At 41.0% G+C, this 22,847-nt stretch overlaps 1 protein-coding gene and 1 non-coding gene across 8 annotated transcripts in view; one reads left to right on the top strand and one right to left on the bottom strand.

Moving 5' to 3' along the window:
• Positions 1 to 22,847, bottom strand: part of HERC2 (HECT and RLD domain containing E3 ubiquitin protein ligase 2) — a 230,679-nt gene that overhangs the window by 194,210 nt on the left and 13,622 nt on the right. For all 7 annotated transcript variants that reach the window (XM_033400202.2, XM_049712569.1, XM_004276886.4 and 4 more), the window contains exon 4: positions 4,905 to 5,042. In XM_033400202.2, the coding sequence (XP_033256093.2) occupies positions 4,905 to 5,042 (138 nt within the window). The remainder of the gene's footprint in view (positions 1 to 4,904; positions 5,043 to 22,847) is intronic.
• LOC117195523 (U6 spliceosomal RNA) lies at positions 15,631 to 15,737 on the top strand. The gene has a single exon (XR_004475247.1). It is a non-coding gene; the product is annotated as a U6 spliceosomal RNA (small nuclear RNA).

Genomic DNA, 22,847 nt, shown 5'->3' with positions numbered 1-22,847 from the left:
ACAACATACCCAAACTTACGGGATGTAGCAAAAGCAGTTCTAAGAGGGAAGTTCAGAACAATAAATGCCTACTTCAAAAAAACAAGAAAAATCTCAAATAAACAAGAAACCAGATAGCCTAAATAAACACCTCAAGAAACTAAAAAAAAAAAAAAAACTCAAATGAAGCCCAAAGTTTTTAGAAGGAAGGAAATAACAAAGATCAGAGTGGGAACAAATGAAAGAGACTACAAAGACAATAGAAAAGATAAATAAAACCAACAGTTGTTTTTTGAAAAGATAAACAAAACTAACAAACTGTTAGCTAGAATCACCAAGAAATAAAGAGGGCCCAAATAAATAAAATCATAAACGAAAGTGGAAATGTTACAGCTGGTACCACAGAAAGACGAAGACAACTTAGAAGAAATAAATTCCTAGAAACATACAAACTGCCAAGACTGAATCATAAAGAAATAGAAAGTATGACCAGACCAATTACTTGTAAGGAGACTGAATCAGTGATTAAAAACCTCCAAACAAACAAAACTCCAGAACCAGAGGGCTTCACTGGTGAATTATGCAAAACCTTCAAAGAAGAATTAATACCGATACTTCTCAAACTCTTACAAGAAAAACAGAAAATGAGGGAATACTTCCAAACTCATTTTACAAGGCCAGCATTACCCTGATACCAAAACCAGACAAGACAACCACCAGGCAAGAAAATTACAGGACAACTTCCCTGATGTTCACAGATGCAAAAAACCTTCAACAAAATATTAGCAAACCAAATTCAACAATACATTAAAAGGATCATACATCATGATCAATTGGAATTTATTCCAGAGATACGAGGATGGTTCAACATCCACAAATCAATCAATGTGCTATACCACATTAACAAACTGAAGGATAAAAATCATTTGACAGAATTCAATATCCATTTATCATAAAAACTCTCACAAAAGTGGGTACAGAGGGACCATACCTCAATGTAATCAAGGCCATATATGACAAGCCCAGAGCTAATATCATACTCAGGGGTGAAAAGCTAAAACATTTCCTCTAAGATCAGGAATAAGACAAGGTTGCCTACTCTCACAACTTTTTTTCAACACAGTATGTGAAGTCCTAGCCACAGCAATCAAACAAGAAAAAGTAATCCAAACGGTAAAGGAATAGGTAAAACTGTCACTGTTTGCAGTGACATGACAGCATACATGGAAAATCCTAAAGACACTCCAAAAAACTACCAGAACTTGTCAATGAATTTGGTAAAGTTTTAGGATACAAAATTAATAAACACAAATCTGCTGCATTTCTACTCATGAATGATGAACTACCAGAACGAGAAATTAAGAAAACAGTCCCATTTACAGTTGCATCAAAAAGAATAAAGTACCCAGGAATAAATCTAAGGAGGTAAAAGAACCATAGTCAAAAAACTGTAAGACACTCATGAAGGAAATCGAAGACTACACAAACAGATGGAAAGATATACTGTGCTCGTATACTGAGAGAATTAATATTGCTTAAATGACCATACTACCCATCTACAGATTCAATGCAATCCCTATCAAAATCCCAATGGCATTTTTCACAAAACTAAAACAAATAATTCTAAAATTTGTACGGAAACACAAAAACCCCTAATAGCTAAAACATTCTTGAGAAAAAAGAACAACGTTGGAGGTATCATGCTCCCTGATTTTAAACTATACTACAAAGCTACAGTAATCAAAACAGTATGGTACTGGCACAGAAACAGACACATAGATCAATGGAAAAGAATAGAAAGCCCAGAATGAACCCATACTTATATGGGCAATTAATCAAAAAGAGGTAAAAATATACAATGGAAAAAAGACAGCCTCTTCAACACATGATGTTGGGAAAACTGGACCTCTACATGCAAAACTGGACTACTCTCTCACACCATGCACAAAAAAAATTCAAAATGGATTTAAGACTTAAATGTAAGACCTGAAACAATAAAACTTCTAGAAGAAAACACAGGCAGTACACTCTTTGACAATGGCCCTAGCAATATCTTTCTGGATATGTCTCCTCAGGCAAGGGAAACAAAGGCAAAAGTAAATTAATGGGACTACATCAAACTAAAAAGCTTCTGCATAGTGAAGAAAACTATCAACAAAAGGATAAGGCTTATACACTACCAAACGTAAAATAGATAGCTAGTGGGAAGCAGCCGCATAGCACAGGGAGATCAGCTAGGTGGTTTGTGACCACCTAGAGGGGTGGGATAGGGAGGGTGGGAGGGAGGGAGATGCAAGAGGGAAGAGATATGGGAACATATGTATATGTATAACTGGTTCACTTTGTTATAAAGCAGAAACTAACACACCATTGTAAAGCAATTATACTCCAATAAAGATGTTAAAAAAACAAAAAAAGATAAGGCTGCCTACTGAATAGGAGAAGACATTTACAAACAATATATCTGATAAGGGGTTAATATCCAAAATATACGAAGAACTCATTTAACTCAACATTAAAACAAACAAACTACCCAATTAAAAAAATGGGCAGAGGATCTGAACAGATATTTTTCCAAAGAAGACATTTAAATGGCCAACAGGCACATGAAAAGACGTTCAACATCACTAATCATCAGGGAAATGCAAATCAAAACCACAGTGAAATAGATACCACCTCACACCTGTCAGAATGGCTATTATCAAAAAGGCAACAAATAACAAGTGTTGACAAGGATGTGGAGAAAAGAGAAGCCTTGTGCACTGTTTGTGGGAATGTAAATTGGTGCAGCTACAATGGACAACAATATGGAGATGTCTCAAAAAATTAAATATAGAACTACCACATGATCCAGCAATCCCACTTCTGGGTATTTATACAAAGAAAACAAAAACACCTATTAGAAAAGATATAAGTACCCCTATGTTCATTGCAGCATTGTTTACAATTGCCAAAATATGAAAGCAACCTATGTGCCCATCAATAAATGAATGGATAAAGAAGATGTGATAAATATAGATACAGATATACACACACACACAAAATATCACTCAACTATAAAAGGGAATGAAATCTTGCTATTTGTGACAACATGGATGGACCTAGAGAGTATTACGTTAAGGGAAATAAGTCAGATAGAGAAAGACAAATACTATATGATTTCACTTATATATGGAATCTAAAAAGTGAAACAAATAAATAAACATAACTAAACAGAGTCAAAGATACAGAGAACAAACAGGTAGTTGCCAGTAGGGAGAAAAGTGGGAGGTGAGGGAGATTAAGAGGTACAAACAACCAGTTGCAAAGGAAATGAGTCAGGGCTAAAATATGACACAAATGAACCTATCTACAAAACAGAAACAGACTCACAGACACAGAGAACAGACTGGTGGTTGCCAAGGGGGAGGAGTGGGGAAGGGATGGATTGGGAGTTTGTGACTAGCAGATGCAAACTATTATATATAGAATGGGTAAACAACAAGGTCCTACTGTATAGCACAGGAAACTATATTCAGTATCCTGTGATAAACCATAATGGAAAAGAATTTTTAAAAGAATGTATGTATATGTATAACTGAATCACTTTGCCATACAGCAGAAATTAATACAACATTGTAAATCAACTATACTTCAATAAAAAAATGAGTTATGGGTATGAAATATACAGTGTGGGGAATACAGTCAGTAATTAGGTAACATTTTTGTATAGTAACAGATCATAACTAGACTTATTGTGATGATCATTTTGAAACGCATAGAAATATCAAATCACTATGTCGTATAACAGGGAGTAACACAATGTTGTAGGTCAATTCTACTTCAAAAACAAAGAAACAAACTCATAGGAAAAGAGATCAGATTTGTGGTTACCAGAGGCAGGGGGTGGGGGGAGGGGGAATTGGCTGAAGGGGGTCATAAGGCAGAAACCTCCAGTTATAAGATAAGTAAATACTAGTGATGTAATGAACAACACGATAAAGATAATTAATGCTGCTATATGTTAATATGGAAGTTAGAAGAGGAAACCCTAAGATTTCTCATCACGAGGAAAAAATATTTTTTCTATTTCTTTAATTTTGTATCTATATGAGATGATGGATGTTCACTGAACTTTCTGTGGTAATCATTTCATGATATTTGTAAGTCAAACCATTATGCTGTACACTACTTTATGTCTACTTTGTGACACTACTTTGTGACTACTTTATGTCAATTATAGCTCAATAAAACTGGAGAAAAAAAAGTTAAACACAGAATTACCACATGATCCAGCAATTTTACCCCTAGGTATATACGCAATGAATTGAAGCAGAGACTCGTGTACACCTATGTTCTTAGCAGCACTATTCCCAATAGCCAAAAGGTGGAAGCAACTCAAATGCCCATCCACAGATGGATGAACAAAATGTGGTATATACATACAATGGAATATTATTCAGCCTTAAAGAGCAAGGAAATTCTGACACATGCTACAACATGAATGAATCTTGAAGACATTATGCTAAATAAAGTAACAAGCCAGATACAAAAAGACAAATATAATGATTCCACTTATATGAGGTAACTAGACTAGTCAAAATCCTAAAAACAGAAAGTTAGTGGCTCCCAGGGGGCTAGGGAAGAAAGGGGAGTTATCATTTAGTAAGTACAGAGTTCCAGTTTGGGAAGATGAAGAGGCTCTGGAAATGGGTAGTGGTCATAACTGCACAACAGTGTGAATGTATTTAATGTCACTGAACTGTATACTTAAAACTGACTGAAATGGTAAAATGTATGTTATGCACAGTCTATTACAACATAAAAAAAATTTAAGTTTAATTTTTAAAAATTCTATGACCAAAAAAAAGTCCACCTACTCTATCTAGAAAATGAGTGCTGGATCAATCGTTCCAAAGTACCAAAAGTTCAGAAGATCATAATACCTGGTTGCTTGCCCCACACCCAGCTCTCTAGGATTGATTTGGCCCTATATGCAGGTGCAGGAGTTTCTTCCTCTTCTTTTTTCTCTTTGTCATTTAGATCTTCTTTCTTTGTTCCAATCTGCATATCAACACCATCATCTGGAAAATTTTTTAAAAATTTAAGTGTATAAATTGCTTTTTAAAATGTAACATCTACTTGCCAACACCATCATCTGGAAAAAAATTTTTTAAATATACATGTATAAATTGCTTTTTAAAATGTAACATCTCTTTCCCAGTCGCTCCCAGAAATGTAAAGGTTAAGTTACAACACACATCATTAGCTGACCATTTGATGGTTGGGAAAAAAAAAATTACATGACTCATCAACATAACAGAAACAGTGTGATTTATTAAGTAATGAATAGCCCAGTGACCCTTTTAATTTAAAAAATCGATATTCCAATTGTTCTTTGAAGCATGTCTTCCAAAATATTCCAATTTCTTACTACATCTCACAACTAAGAAACTTAGTCTTTGATATTAACATTAACTGTTTTCATCCAGTGATTCCCAACTGCTGTGTGTCCACGGGAAGGGAGGATGTGGAATCAGAGTATGATTCAATGATCATTTTCAACTCTATACATTGCCCTACTCCACCACCAACTGAGAACCAGTGCTACACAGGGCCACTACCACTGAGGGAGCGTAATTCAGAAGCACTGCAATACAGCAGAAACGTGAGAACCATGACTTTAGGCCACTGACAAGTTTCAGTCAAGAAAAAATGTCATGAAACTCCTTACACAGTAAGTTAAGAGAGAACTAATATTAACATAGAGGTGTAAATGTGTCCTAGCCTAGAAAGCCCTTCCTAAATGAACTATTTTCTAAATGACATAATTAGAAATATACAGTTGACCCTTGAACAACGTGTGCAGTCAAAAATCCGCATGTAACTTATAGTCAGCCCTCCACATGTGCAGTTCTTCCGAGTCCAGCATTTCCAACAACCAAGGATCATGCAGTGCTGCAGTATTTACTACTGAAAAAAAAAAATCTGCTTATATGTGGACTAGTACAGTTCAAACCCATGTTGCCAGCATCAACTGTACATCTAAATCTGTGAAAGAGAATATATCATATCACAAACAGTAAGGAGTATCTAAAAATACCTAAAACCAACAAGGGACAAAAGAAACTCCTAAATTCTTTCAGAAAAATATCAGATATCCAACAGAAGGAACCCCAAACAGCTAATGCTATGAAGAGATACTCAAATTCATATTTAGAAAAATATAAATTAAAATAATGAAGTATTATATTACTTTACACTCACCAAATTCACAACTGTTAGAAAGCTAAAATATAAGCTCCAAAGCAGTAATTTTTTTTTCCTTTTTCATCTGGTTTTGCTCTCTGATATATCCCAAATGCCTAGAACAACGCATGCCAGGGAATAAGCCCTCAATGATGAGTTCAGTTACTAAATAATGCCAAGTGTCAGTAGAAATGTAGGAGGCACAAATCTTCAGACACAGCTGGTGGGAGGGTGGACCCCGCAGCCTACCTGGAGAGCAATCTGGTACAGCTGAGTTACATGGAAGGTCCTCCAGTCGTCCCGAGGGGCTATGCCCACAGAGCTCTCACACAGGCCTGGGATTGGGAGGAGGTGGAAGACAGAGACCCGCAGCAGTCTAATGACCTTGGACACAACTTAAAAATACAGTGCTTGGGCTAAAGAACCACACACTCTCCATGTACACAAACTTACAATGCATGCACATTGTACAACAGTATGTTTTAAATGGCATAAAAACAAATACATTACAAAGAAAACACCTAAAAATATGGATTTGGAAATGGTGTGCCAGGAACTGACCAGTGTAATTAACTCAACCCTCTGCCCCTGAGGCCCAAGAAAAGGCCCCTGTACACCTCATGTGTCCCATTCTTTCAACCTCCTGCAACAGCTATGGTTAACAGTACCTCCCCCATTTACAGAAATATCCAGGGAGTTCCCTAGCGGTCCAGTGGTTGGGACTCTGTGCTCTTACTGCCGAGGGCCCAGGTTCAGTCCCTGGTCAAGGAACTGAGATCCCACAAGCCACGAGGCACAGCCCAAAAGAAAAAAAAAAAAAAGATATATCCAACAAGCTCCTGGGCATTAAATATAGATTTTTTTTGTAATGTGTACTTTTCATACATTACAGATGTAAAACCACACAGCGCCTCTAAATTAAGTACAGATTTGCTTGAAGTCATAGAAAAAGTCAGGCTCGGAATCGGGTTCTCAACCCTATCATACATCAGAAGCAGGGGGTGAGGGACGGACGGACACACACACACACACACACACACACACACACACACACACACATTTTTAATACCAAGCCTCAGTTCTATCACCAGAGATTCTGATTCAGTTGGTCCACGGCATGGCCTGGGCACCAGCAATTTTAAGTTCCAAGATATTCCTAATATTCCACCAGGTTTAAGGACCACTGGCGTAGAAGGTAAAACATTAATAAGACAATGCAAATGCAACTGACCAAACAAACAATGGCTATTTTAGCTATCATAAGCACTCTCACTGTAACAAATTAAGGTCATGCAGAAGTAAATAAATCTTTTTAAAAAGATAAGACAAGTGAGAGAAAGGCCAAATAACTTTGGCACTTCTGTTTTTCACAAATTGTTCATCTTTTCACTAAAACTTAAATCATGAAATAATCATTACTGAGTTTTGTGACTAAGAAGAGAGATTTGTTAATTTTTGTTTTTTTTCACAAGTGTGAGAGAAGTGTCCATGGGGACTGGCAACCTGATTATTGGAATTCAATCTTTTTACAAGCAATGAAGCACTGTTTATTGTCTCTTAGCTTCAGTTCCATCCTCAGTAAAGCTCAGAAGCTCACCTCCAGCCTGCTTTGTGACCAGGGAGTACCAGCATCTGTGTGGGGGACTTGGCCACAGCTCTCATGTCACCCCATTTGATCCTCATCAAGGCAAAGACAAAATGACCAGACTGGCTGTGGATCCCAACCCTGGGGAGGTTGGCTGGCATTCCCTGGAAGAAGAGGTGGGCCATCAGGACCCCAACACTTCCCTGTAACCACCCAGAAGATCCTCACTATGAGTGACTGGACAGGGACAGGAACCGAAAGCCTGGGCTTTATTTGGCTAGATATCTAAACTACTGAGGGAATGTGGAGAGGAGGGGGAGGAGGGAGAGAGGGGCAGAGGGTGAAGAAGGGTGCACTCTGGGAAAAGGCAAGGCTGCAGCAGAGGATGGTGTCCATGCATCCACCTCTGGGCTGTAGGTCCAGTACTCTCCCACTACACCACTCTGCTGCCTCTGTCACAACAAAGAGCCTGATCCCCAAGGTTGTAGAGAAAACACCCAAGGCAGCCATGGGCACAGCAAAGTGGTTAACTCAAGCCCAATGTAAGCCCAGCATCCTTAAACCCTATAAAGTAACCTTCACCATGGGGAGTCCCCTTACCCTGACAATACTGAAGCTTTCTGGAGAAAAACAAATTAAATTTGAAACAAAGGTCCACAATTTAACCCAAGTGGAACTCCAAAGTTTACTGTAAGAACTTATACAATAAAAAGACAGGGCTTCCCTGGTGATACAGTGGTTGAGAGTCCGCCTGCCGGTGCAGGGGACGCAGGTTCGTGCCCCGGTCTGGGAGGATCCCACATGCCGCGGAGTGGCTGCGTCCGCTGGGCCTGCGCATCCGGAGCCTGTGCTCCGCGACGGGAGAGGCCACAGCAGTGAGAGGCCCGTGTACTGCCAAAAAGAAAAAAAAAACGAAGACAAAGGGCTTTGGTGCCACTATGACACAGGTTCTGATTTAACTTAAGTATCTGCTGAAATGTACCAACTGGCAAACCTTCATGAATTTAAATCAATACTGGGGCTCAAATTACATGTATAGCTGGGGATCCCCCTAAATCTAAACAAGGCAGCCCATATAATCTTAGGGGAATTACTTCATATAATCTAGAAGACAAATAAATTTGCTTCGCCTTAACCATCACAACTATTATTGCCTTAAACTCCCCATGGTCACAGCACCCATTGCCCTAAAATATCCCATAGTGGGCGTGGACACTGACACAATGAGTAATAAATTAAAATTAAACTAAGTGGGACTTCCCTGGTGGTGCAGTGAGTGGTTAAGAGTCTGCCTGCCAATGCAGCGGACTCAGGTTCGCGCCCTGATCAGGGAAGATCCCACAGGCCGTGAAGCAACCAAGGCCATGTGCCACAACTACTGAGCCTGCGCTCTAGAGTCGGTGAGCCACAACTACTGAAGCCCGTGCACCTAGAGCCCACGCTCTGCAACAAAAAGCAGCCACCACAATGAGAAGCCTGCACACTGCAATGAAGAGTATCCCCCACTCACCGCAACTAGAGAAAGGCCGCACGCAGCAAAGACCCAACGCAGCCAATAAATAAATAAATAAACTTTTTTAAAAAATTAAACTAAGTATTTAGCAATTACAAATTGGCTTGACAAACACAGCACCTGTTTATGGGTTGAATCATATCCTCCCAAAAGATGTTCAAGTCCTAGCCTCCAGTACCTGGGAATGTGACCTTATTTATAAAACTAAGGTCTTTGAAGATAATCAAATTAAAATGAGGTCATTAGGGTGGGCCCTAATCCAACGTGACTGGTGTCCTTACAGAAAGAGGAAATTTAAGCACGGAAAGATATGCACAGAGGAAAGACAATATGAAGACACAAGGAGAATATGACCGCCTACAAGCCAAGGAGAATGCCTCAGAACAGAGCCTTCTCTCACAGCCCTCAGAAGGAAACAACCCTGCCGTCACCCTGATTTTGGACCTGCAGGGTCCAGAGCTGTGAGACAATACATTTCTGTTGTTTAAGCCACCTAGTCAGTGGTACTTTGTTACAGCATCCCTAGGGAATTAATACAGATACGCCCCCCCCTTAGCACCCTCAGAGACTCCTTCACTGAAGAGGCTTCAGCAACCTTCTCTCATGCCCCCTGGGGTCTCTGGACCACATATGATGACTAGCTGTTACCCTGGGGCTGCAGATGCAAGAAACTGCCCTTCTCAGCCCCGCACTATACTGTACCTCATCAGCGTGGAAACTGCTGGTCATGACCTTTCCTGAGAACAAAGCCTGGCCCCAGGTGCACATTTTTACAAACCCTTGGGACACAGCCTTTTAGAGTTGCTTTTTTTGGGCTCAAGGACCCTAGGAATCTCTTCCCTCACAGATACCCAAAATATAAATCAAAGTCTCTACATATATTAAGACCACAATATGAGGCCTCAATTGCCTTATCCTTGTAAGGACAAGGACACTCCTTACCCCTTTAGAGTTCCAGACATTACTGATAGTGACCAAGGCACTCATTCTGCTTCTCAGAATACACATGCTGAGCTCTTAAAGAAGGCATTCAATGACACTTCTACCTCCCCTATAGGGGGAGGCAGCAAGTTTACTGAGATGCATAATAGACTCCTCAAAGAACTATTTAAGTTACAATGTGGCAAATGGAATTTTGTCACTATTGCCACAAGCACTGAGCAACCAAAACTGACGCACCCTGGGGAGGCATACTCCCCCACACCAATGGCACACGGGTCACTCAATCGCCTGTATTAACAATAATAGAGGAGACTTGTAAAGTTCATGCTTTTGACAACTGCCTCACCATGGGGTCCTCCCTCTCCTGGTCAATGTCAACTCATTTCCTAGGGGGCAATTCTCCTCTTCCCTAAAAGTCACGGTCATCACCAAAGTTTAAACTGATGTCATAGCATCAGAAGGCCAACTGTGGTATAAGGCCTGAAAGTAACGTTCTACATTTTTAACGTGCTGAAACAAAACAACTATCAATCAGAATGCTGTATCTAACAAAAATATCCATCATTCTCAAATGAAGAAAAACTAAGAGAATCTGTAGTCAGCAGACCTGTTCCAATAGAATTACTAAATTATCTTAAGATAAGGGAAACAATACCAGAAGGAAACCTGGAACAACCAGAATGAAGAATGAGTAACAGCAATGGCATATACCTGAATAAGTGATCAACATTTTATACAATGCACCACCCAACAACAGCAGAACAGGCATTCTTTCTAAAGTACACACTGAATACTCACCAAGACAGACCATATCCCAAAAAGGTAGGACTTAAGTAGAGGGGACAAAAAGGCAGCAGCTAATGGAAAATGAAAATCTTACATGTACTATACAAAGTATCTGGCCAAACAACAGGGCATTATCCTTTTTAATCCTTACAAACAATTATTCAAGAAGGCAGGTTTTTGTCTCCAGCTCACAGATGCGGAAGAAACTGTACCTCACAGTGTAGCCCAGCCACAGAGCTCGGGTTAGAACACGGTGCTGGCTCTAACTGCTAGGTAGGCCCTGCTCACCGGTGGGGTCCACCTATAAGGCTGGGAGCGAATTCCAGCCCAAGGCTGGTTTATGTATGGTCCAAAAACTAAGAAAAGATTTTACATTCTTAAATGATTGAAAAGTAATCAAAAGAAGAATAATATTTTGGGATGAAAACATTATAAAAACTTCACATGTCGATGTGCACTTAGTTTTGCATATGGCTGCTCTGGCACAACTGCAGGGTTCCATAATTACCAAATAGTTAGGGTCCCCAAAGCTTAAAATATTTACTACCTGGTCCTTTAGAGAAAGTCTGCAACCCCTGATGTGCACCTTGCTATAAATTTTACAAATAAAAAAAAAGAACTCAAAATGCTCATTTAAATACCAGCCATATAATCTCTCATCCAGGGTAAAAACCTTTGACAATTCATCAGGAAGCAGACAAGAAGCATCACTAAGCACACCCCAAGTTTTATTCTCAGGAGCATAAATGAGAACATTTACAATAGCAAAGGCGGGAGGAAGTCACGAGGATGCAAAAACCACCAAGAAGAGCTCCACAAGCAGCTCCACGACAACACGCACAGTACCTCCAGTATTTGTCAGCTCTCCTTTTCATCAACGCAGGGCTCGAAGTTTACAGAGAGAAAACAAACAGAACATAAACTGTTATGGAACACCCACACATCACAGATTATGGAAAGCTGGGGACAGGGGGTGGCGGGGTAGCTGACCTTCCTGAGGTTCCAGGGCAATACCCTGAAGGAGACGAGCAGATTCCAGGAGATGGACCAGGACTGGATAACTTTAACACATTCCTGTCAGTTACAGCGAGGAGGTTTTTTACAACCACCCAGTGAGATTTTGACTCAAAGCACTGTCTCCAGGACCTACAGAAAGAGGAGTGCCAAGGCAGAAAGGCTTGGGGCCCAGGGGCCACAGCAAAATAGAGGTAGGAGGCACCTCTTCTGTGCAGCTGCCCACTGGTGGGTCGGGGCCACAGCTGGAGGGGCGCTCCTGGAACAGCCCAGGGCCACCATCAGGGAGACCTGCATTCTACTGTTCAACAAGGTTCAACTGTGTTTTGAAGAAAGCTTATTCACTAACATATGCTTCTCAAAAAACAGACTGTATGGGTATCTAAGTGTATTAGCAAGGATTCTCCACGGAAACAGAGCAGGGGTGTGTGGCGGAGGTGGGTGGAGTATGTGCATGTTGAAGGTGGTGAGGGAAACAGATTGATTTATTTTGAGGAATTGGCTTCCATAATTGTGGGGATTCAATGCCAAAATCTGCAGGGCAAGCCAGCAGGCTGAAGACCCAGGGAACAGCTGATGTTACAGTTTGAGTCCAAAGGCAATCTGGAGACAGGATTCCTTCTTGCTGGAGGAAGGTCAGTCTTCTCTCTATTCAGGCTCTTCGACTGATTGGATGAGGCCCACCCACATTACGAAGGGTAATCTGCTTTACTCAAAGTCCATGGATTTATTTATTTAATAAATTTATTTGTTTATTTATTTATTTTTGGCTGTGTTGGGTCTTCACTGCTGTGTGCAGGCTCTCTCCAATTGCAGTGAGAGGGGGCTACTCTTCGTTGCGGTGTTCAGGCCTCTCATGGCTTCTCTTGTTGTGGAGCATGGGCTATAGGCACGTGGGCTTCAGTAGTTGTGGCACGTGGGCTCAGTAGCTGTGGCTCACAGGCTCTAGAGCGCAAGGTCAGTAGTTGTGGCGCACAGGCTTAGTTGCTCCATGGCATGTGGGATCTTCCTGGACCAGGGCCCGAACCTGTGTCCCCTGCATTGGCAGGCGGATTCTTAACCACTGCGCCACCAGGGAAGCCCCAACGTCCATGGATTTAAATGTGAGTCTCATCCAAAAATCACCTTCACAGAGCTATGTGGAATATTACTTGATCTAATAAATACCTGGGCACCACGGCTTAGCAAAGTTGATACATAAAATTAACCATTACACTAAAGGTCCCAATTAATCAAACATTAGCTAAAAAGAGATACAGTATATGTTTTTATATGACATTGAAATTTTTTTTCTATTTACAAAGAAGTACAAGTATAATTTTAAGAGATTTTAGGTGTGAAAACTTTCTAATGGAACACAAACACAGAAGTGGCCATTCAAATTTCCCTTAACTCCACTGTATTATAAAGATACAGTGCAATATTTATTATGTCTAGCTCATTTGATTAGGGATGTAGTGCTGGTAACATGGCAACTTCACAAACAATTCAAAGATTTTAGGAGCAGATTAGGGAAAAAAGATGCCTATATTCATTTAACAGAAAAATTTAATTCTCACATGAAAACTAAAGTGATCCATCAAGTCGATAATAGGATTTTTTCTTTTTTTGGCCATGCCGCGTGGCTTATGGGATTTTAGTTCCCCAGCCAGGGATCGAACCCAGGGCCCCAGCAGTGAGAGCACCGAGTCCTAACCACTGGACTGCCAGGGAATTCCCAATAAATGGGATTTTAAAAGATGGAGAAATAAAATTAAGGAAGACCTCTCAGCAGGCATGAATAGTTAAAAAGCTGAAAGCATCCACCTGAGTGACACATAAAAGGGCACTCATCTTCAGTGTCCCATCCTCCACTGGGGAATTGGTACAGCCCTAATCAGCCTGAAGCCATGACAAGACAACTCACTAACTCATGACACAAATTCTGATTGGATCTCTCCTGTATATATAGTACTCTGCCAGGTGCTGGGGTACCAGGGTTAAATGACAGAGCCTGTCCTCATGGTTCAAGGTGGATACAGAGCTGTTACAGGCAGGGTGAGGGACACGAGAGTAAATGCAGGGGCCTTGGCTTCTCAACTCAGGGACCCTCCCTGGCAGCTTCTTTCATCGCTCTGTTGTTTTCTTCATACCACTGCCACTCTGTCCATTTTTTATTTGTTGTGCCAGTTGGTATATAAGCACCAGGAAAGCAGGAGCCACGCCTGGCTCATTCACCACCACATCCTAGTGCCAGAAACCCTCACCAACAGCCGGATGAGTCCGTGAATCAATGAGCAAATGAATGAATGACCCACATGCTGCACAACTCACTCAGTCTCCCCAGAGGAGCGTGCATCCCTGGGACTGCAGTGTGGAAAAGGATCTGGAAGCTCCGATCCACAGAACTGCCCACAATAACCCATGGCCAAAGCAGCCTGGCTGTAGTCCGGGCTGTGCTTCCTAGCCATCCACTGGTCTCTCCTCGACTCAACGGAGCTGGGCCCAGGAGGGGTCAATTTACTGATTTCAAAAAAGGATAAAATAAAGTCAAGCCAGAGACTGAGGGTTAGACTCTAAATGCTGTACCATTACACATTTTTTGTACATTTCTTCTAAATTCTGGTGTACCTCACATCCTAGAAGGCTTTAATTTCTATTGAAAATAAAGTGTGTATGTTTCATACATGCACTTATATGCCCGTAAGTTACCTCTGGAAAGATACTAATAATAGTAATAATACCCCTGAGAAGGAAAAAAATAAATAAAAGGAGGTAACTGAAGAATAGGACTGGGAAGGAACTCACTCTTCGCTGAAAACTGTGTTAGCTTTTGAATGCTATAAGCTATGCATGCAATGTAAGTATTTTTTAATAAGATAAAAATGTTTAAAAGTTCTAACACTGAATTTAAAAATAAATGTGTGATATAAAAGATTTGAATTCATTCCTGCTGCAACTCCTTTAATCAAAAACAGGAGTTCCAGTCTCTCAGGCAGGCAAGTCCCTTCACAAGCTGATTTAACACAGGAACATGGGACATCCTTTATCCTAGGTACTGGCACCTCCTATGTGCCAGGCACTGTGTTCAGTGAAGGGGACTCATGGCGACAGGACACTGACACTCCTGCCTGCACTTGAACAATCACCGTGAGAATCACAAACCCTTAAATAGCACAAACTGGGAGCCAGGCACTGTTCTGCACATGTCATAATCAACTCATTAATCAACTCAATAACCCTATGAAGTAGGTGTTTCATCAATCCAGAGATGCACCTTTTGCAAATTTCAGCATGTCAAATTGATATGCATCAGATTCATGGGCAGCACATTCTCTCCTGGTGATAAATAATACCACGTCTTACTACTGAGGCATCTTAGCCTTGCTGAAATGCATTTCTTGCCACCCAGATAGTGCTCAGAGCATATATCTCACCCAGAGCCTTAGGCTAGTAAGGAGAGCTCTCCCTCTGCTGGCCCCAGGGTCTGTGTGCCTCATCATCTCACAAGCCAAGTGCAAGACCAGACACCAAAATGCTGACCAGATTTGCCTGAGGTTGGATAAAACTGTGGTGGAACTTTGGATGATTAAAAGTAATTCAGGTGCTCATTTTGGCAGCACATATACTAAAATGGTAACAATACAGGGAAGATTAGCACGGCCCCTGCATAAGGCTGACACACAAATTCATGAAGTGTTCTTATACGTTTTGTGCCCTTCCCCACCATCTTGACACCCTCTGCTGATTAACACACACACACACAAAATTCAGACTCATTCAATAGAAAACCCTATGGAGCCAGCAGATTCTTGATATCAGTACCCTTCATTGTATTGGTATATTTTCTTACCTCTGCAAGGAATTATTAACTATGAAGTCTATTAAATCTAGTGGTACTCCTCTTCTCGTATTTATTAAAGAATAATAAAAACTTATATAATCTAAAAAAATGGAAATCAAGAATCCCCGGAAAAGAAAGAAACTTCTGATACTTCAAAGAGTGGCCAGCCTTTTGAGGGGGAAAAAAAAACATCTCTCAGAAATGGACTATATATAAAATAGATAATAAGAACATACTGTAAAGCACAGGGAACTCTATTCAGTACTCTGTAATGACCTATATAGGAACAGAATCTAAAAAAGTGTGGATATATATATAACTGACTCACTTTGCTGTACAGTAGAAACTAAGACAACATTGTAAATCAACTATGCATCAATAAAAAAATTAATTAAAAAAATCTCAGAAATGGAACCCTTGTGCACTGTCGGTGGGAGTGTAAATTGGTACAGCGATTATGCAAAACAGTATGGACACTCCTCAAAAAAATTAAAAATAGAACTACTATATGATCCAGGATTCCCACTCCTGGGTAAATATCCGAAGAAAATGAAATCACTATCTCAAAAAGATATGTGCATCCCCATATTCACTGCAGCATTATTCACAAAAGCTAAGACATGGAAACAACCTAACTGTCCATCAACGGATGAATGGATAAAGAAAATGTGTATGTACACACACACAAACACACACATACAGGCACTCTCACACAATGGAATACTATTCAGCCATTAAAAGAAGAAGAAAATCCTGCTATTTAGAACACCATGGTTGACTAGGACATTACACTAAGTGAAATTAAGTCAGACAGACTATATGATCCACTTACATGTAAAATCTGAAAAGGCTTCAACATAGAGAGTAGACTGGTGGTTGCCAGGAGCTGCCCGGGTCGGAGACATCAGTCAAAGAGTACAAACTTCCAGTTATAAGAAAAATAAGTTATGGGGATGTAATGTACAACATGGTGACTACAGTTAACCACAGAGTCCTGTATACTTGAAAGCTGCTAAGAGAGTAACTATAAATGTTCTCACCACACATCAAAAAATGGTAATTATGTGAAGGGATGGACGTGTTAACTAACCTTATTGTGGTAATCATTTCATTTGCTATGTATATCAAATCATCATACTACACATCTTAAACTTATGTTAATTACAGCTCGATAACTATGGAAGGAAAACACATCTCTCAGAAACTGCTAACTTAGAGGCACCTTTACATTTAGAATTTAAATTCACATACTCCAGGTGAACCCTTGGATAAATCAGACTGACTTGATAACTCTGGTTAAAAATGGCTCTATGGGGCTTCCCTGGTGGCACAGTGGTTGAGAGTCCGCCTGCCGATACAGGGGACATGGGTTCGTGCCCTGGTCGGGGAAGATCCCACAACAGGAGAGGCCACAACAGTGACAGGCCCGCGTACCACAAAAAAAAAAAAAACAAAAAAAGGCTCTAAGTCCATTCCCCGATGTGCTAGCAGTGTGGCATATAACACAGCATACATGATTTCTAAGCCTTGGGTTTGTTTTCTCAAGGAGAACCTAGTTAATCTGAATTTTCTAAACTGTCTACATGAGTTTCACTCATCAGAAAGTTGACATAACTTCCAGGTGTAAGACTGTGAAAATATAAGATTACAGACTCACTCTAATTGAATTATAAAATTCTGACAAACTTTTTTATATCAATAAAAATCACATTGTTCTGTAGTGTATTACCTTAAAAGCAACGTTCAAATCTTTCATTAACTTACACTGGCCCCAATACTAAATTGATTTAATCGATAGCTAATCTGTGAACCCCTGTACAAATGCTAAGAGAAAATAACTAGATCATCAGTCACCAAGCACAGGTTAACGAATAAATGCACACATGCCTTTGCCTCTTATTGTTACTGCATGGCAGTATTCAAAACCACCTTTGCACCTCTTAATGAGCACATTCTTCTTGCTTATTAAACATGTAAAATGGGACCCTTATAATGTGGACTCCAGAGCTCTGCTAAAATGCTCTAACATCTACTTCCCATTTTTTTATCTGTGGTATAATAAAAATATATGTTTGGTCTTTGCTCTAGGTTCCTGGCGCAGAGCTCCTAAAACCCTTGGAATTTACTGAGGATAGGAGTGTCTTTTGATACTCATAACGAGCCCCTTTCCACTGTACCTGAGCTTATGCTAATGAGCTGACTCAGCGTGGGGCCTCTAGACAGCTTCATGATGTGGGCTGGATACCAGAAGGACCAAACAGCGATTAGAGGGTGAGAACTATCAGGCCCATCCCCTGACCTCCAGAGAGAGGGGGGCTGAGATTAAATTTTAAAATCTCTTGAACAACAGAATTTGGGGAGATGCCAGGTTGGTGAACACACAGGTGTGCTGGGAGGGTGGAGGGCCCAGAGAAGGCTATGGAAGCTCTGAGCTCCTTCCCCCAAACCTTGCGTTCTGCATCTCTTCCATTTGCCTGTTCCCGAGCTGTATTCTTTAAAATAAACCAACGAAGTGTTTTCCTGCATTCTGTGAGTTGTTCTAGTGAATTACTGAAACTGAGAGGGTCATGGTAACCTCCGAATTTGTAGTCAGCCAGGCAGAAGTGGGAGTAGTCTGGGAATCCCATTTAAGGCTGGCATCTGAAGTGGAGGTAGTCTTGCGGGACCGAGCCCTTAATTTGTGGGGCCTGAGCTAACTCCAATAGTTAAGTGTCAGAATTGGATTGAATTATTAGCTATCCAGCTGGTGCTGGAGAATTACAGAAGTGGTGTGGAACGACTATCCGAATTAGAGGCTACTTAATTTAGATAAAAGTCATAATTAACATGGATGGTTGAGATTGGTAAACCAGAAAGGATGGTGGCAGAGAAATGTAAATATATAAGCAAGATGATAAACGTTACTATCAAGGAATAAAGATGGAAGAAAGATAGGGACTTCTCCGGCAGTCCAGTGGTTAGGGCTCTGCGCTTCCACTGCAGTGGGCGCGGGTTCAATCCCTGGTGGGGGAACTAAGATCTCACATGCCGCACAGCACAGTGCAGCCAAAAAAAAGGAAGAAAGACAGTAATTTTTGTCTTAAAGGAAAATGTCCAATTATGTCAAAACGTGAAAGACGGTAAGAGATAAGTGAGCAGATAAGTAAATTGCAGAAGATTTGAGGAAAAGGGCTTTATCTGCCTAAGTTAAACAGAACCTGCAAAAATGTGTCCGAATTGACAAAGTTGAGCAATAAATAAAAGTGTGAGCCCTTTACTACCAGGCTGGGCTTTCTCTCTGGGACTAGGGCACAGCCATCCTCTCTCGAGCCCAGGTCAGCTTCCTCTGAAAGCTGTTTGATGCCACCTTCCCAGGATCAGACTCTAAACTCTGAACTATAAAATTGTCAAGGTATTTTTACACCAGATGTATCTGGCACTTCCTAGATGACCAGAATAACAAACAGTGGCTCCCACATCATGGAGTTCATGATGTTAACACCCACATGCAGCAAGAAGGCTGGACATAAAAATAAGCAGAGAAGGGATGCTCCGTATTTCTTCATGAGCTCACAGCTATCATTAGAGCTTCCCTGTGCTTCAGGGCCACAATATGGGAGAGCCAGCATATCAAAAAGAGAAAATTAACATTCCCTTGATTAACTTCATACAGGCAGGATGTTATTTAAACAAACACACTGCAATTCCCAGGATAGTGGGAGGCTCTAGACATGCTTCCATGCCTCGCTGCCTTTGCTGTGTTCTAACCCCAGGATGGACAAGGACCAAATCCTCACACCACAGCCAAGAAGCCCACCCTGCAAAAGATTTTACTCCTGTCCATTTTGATAACGTTGCTAAGTCTAATCAATCAACTGGAGCCTCAAGTTTTATCATCTGCTCCCTTCTAAAGCTAAAGCTAAAGGCCAGAAATTGGGTCTTCAACAAACAAAAGCAACAGCACCAACCCTGTAGGGAACAGACTCCAGCAGAAGCTGATATCACTGCTTCCAATAGACATCAGGCAGGCTCCCAGGAGTGGGTTAAGTTTTCCATAAAGGACTAAAGATTCAAAGTGCTAAGAATTAACTATGAAGGACAGAATATATTTATGAGGGAAATCTAACTGTGGTCATTTGCTTTTTTTTTTTTTTTTTCAGTACGCGGGCCTCTCACTGTTGTGGCCTCTCCCGCTGCGGAGCACAGGCTCCGGATGCGCAGGCTCAGTGGCCATGGCTCACGGGCTCAACCGCTCCGCAGCACATGGGGTCTTCCCGGACCGGGGCACGAACCCGCGTCCCCTGCATCGGCAGGCGGACTCTCAACCACTGCGCCACCAGGGAAGCCCTGCTTTTCTTTAATGTTCTATTTTCTAAGGAGCACATGAGGAAGCTCTTTTCCTCTTTCTGCCTCTGAAACTCCCAATGTAATAGACTGTAGCTACAAACAGACACAACATACTCTTTGACAAGCAAGCATCATCAGCAGGACTTGGAAACACATTGGAAAGGCAGATTCCCAGGCCCTATCCCAACTCCAAGTAACGGAAAGCTCTAAGGGTGGGCCAGGCATGGGTGTCTGACCAAGCCTCCAGGAGATCCTGATGAACTACAGAGTTTGAGAACCCTTAGGCTTTTGACCTGTAGTGTGTAAGCGTGCCCCCCGAGAGTGTGTCCAGAGCAGCAGCAGGCGCCCCTCCTGGATTCAGACACAGCTGGCGCTCCAAGGAGTCCACTTCCCTCCAGGCTGGCCCACCCCACCTCCACTGCTCCCCGTTACCCGGCACACTGCTGCTCTTTGCAGTCCTCCACCTGGAGGCCTGTGCTCACTTCTCCCCAGGGACCCCACACGCCACCGCCCTTGAGCCCAGACCAGGGCCCCCTGACAGACCACAGGGAACACTCCACCTCGGAACTCCTCCAGCCCTGGCTGTGGGTAACATCATGGGGTCTTCATCATCCTGTTACACACCTTGCTTATACAGATGCCTTTTCTGCCCAAATAATCATGAATTATTTGGGGAGAAAGGCCACATTCAATGTTTTACATCCTCCACAGAAAAACTATAAAACTAGCAAGAAAGTTGTATTCTTAAAAAAAAAAAATCAAAAACTCATCTCATGGAATACGTAACTAAAGAGTACTGACTAGACAAAGGAAAAAAAAAAAACCCCAAACAATTAATGCACTTAAGGACAATATGAAGTCAGAAAAAGCCAAAAACAAGCTCCATAAAACTACAAAAATTAGTCCTGATGTCAATAAATTACATTTGTAATGTAATAGAAACAGCAGTGAAACTTTTTCAAGAGGCCTGGCTAAGCAAAATAATGGCTAGTGTATTTCTACTATCTGCATAGACTGAGAAGGTTTATAATAAATGAAACAGCTCATGATACTTAAGTTCTTCACATAAAGGTTAGCCCTAGACAAAAATAAAAAAATAAGCTTAGCATATCTTTTAGTAGCCTCCTAACTTTCCTTTCTTTATATCCTATTCCCTCCTCTACCTTCCTCAAAATAATAAATACAAACAACCCTAAAGAGGGTTGAAAGAAATGTTCACTTAAAAAAACGTATATGGGCTTCCCTGGTGGCGCAGTGGTTGAGAGTCCGCCTGCCGATGCAGGGGACGCGGGTTCGTGCCCCGGTCCGGGAAGATCCCACATGCCGCGGAGCGGCTGCGCCCGTGAGCCGTGGCCGCTGAGCCTGCGCATCCGGAGCCTGTGCTCCGGAACGGGAGAGGCCACAGCAGTAAGAAGCCCGCATACCGCAAAAAACAAAAAAAAACAAAAAAACAAAGAAAACAAAAAAAACAAAAAAACATATATGACTATAATCTAGCCTGCCTTTTGCAGGGTAGGCTCCCAAAAGGAAACACAAAAGCTTACTACGTAGGAGGAAGCATTCTTTCCTCATCAGTAGGACCAGAAAGTTCTAAATGTGACTGCAAAAGAAAGCAAAGTTTATCTCAATGGAAGCGCAAATTATTAGAAGCCACGATTTCCCAGAAATTAACCATGCAGAAATCCAGCTTGATAACAGTAAGAACTCATCCTAGAATGGGTGGGTGCAGAAGAAAGTGACCGATCCCTGCGGAAAACAGAACAAAGAAAACTTGTGTGTTTGAGGAACTTCTACTCTAATCTGTATTTTCCTCACAATCAGCTACAATACAACCACATGTAATGTACACAGTCTTAAAAATGAAATTTGTCATGTATAAGCCTGAGAAAAAAAGTATTTTCTAATAATAAAAAGCAATATCATGCCACATTAAAAATAAACTTTTACTGAATGTCAAAAAAACTATTCAGTTGGGACCTACATAAAGAACAATTACACTTTGCTTTATAACCACATGATTTTTAAAAGAACAAAAAATATTCATCAAATGTAATGAATAAGAAATACACTTTGAATTTATCCATGTAATTAGCTTTTCTTAGAGTATCTTTTAGAACTAATGTTTCACAAAAAACATTTTGGGGAATGAGTTTCAATGCATTAACAAATACTGGAGAACTGAGACGAAGAGGCACAAAAACTTTAAAAATACACAGAATGGAAAACCATAATTCAAAAAGATACATGCACCCCAATGTTCATTGCAGCACTATTTACAATAGCCTGATCACGGAAGCAACCTAAATGCCCATCGACAGACGAATGGATAAAGAAGATATGGTACATATATGCAATGGAATATTACTCAGCCATAAAAAGGAACGAAATTGGGTCATTTGTAGAGACGTGGATGGATCTAGAGTGAAGTAAATCAGAAAGAAAAACAAATTTCGTATATTAACACATATGTGTGGAATCTAGAAAAATGGTACAGGTGAACCAGTTTGCAGGGCAGAAATAGAGACCCAGATGTAGAGAACAAACGTATGGACACCAAGGGGGGAAAGCGGCGGGGGCGTGGTGGTGGTGTGATGAATTGGGAGATTGAGATTGACATGTATACACTGATGTGTATAAAATAGATAACTAAT

Source organism: Orcinus orca, chromosome 7 (assembly GCF_937001465.1).
Source record: "Orcinus orca chromosome 7, mOrcOrc1.1, whole genome shotgun sequence".
NCBI lineage: Eukaryota > Metazoa > Chordata > Mammalia > Artiodactyla > Delphinidae > Orcinus > Orcinus orca.
This window is presented reverse-complemented; position numbering and strand designations above follow the sequence as displayed.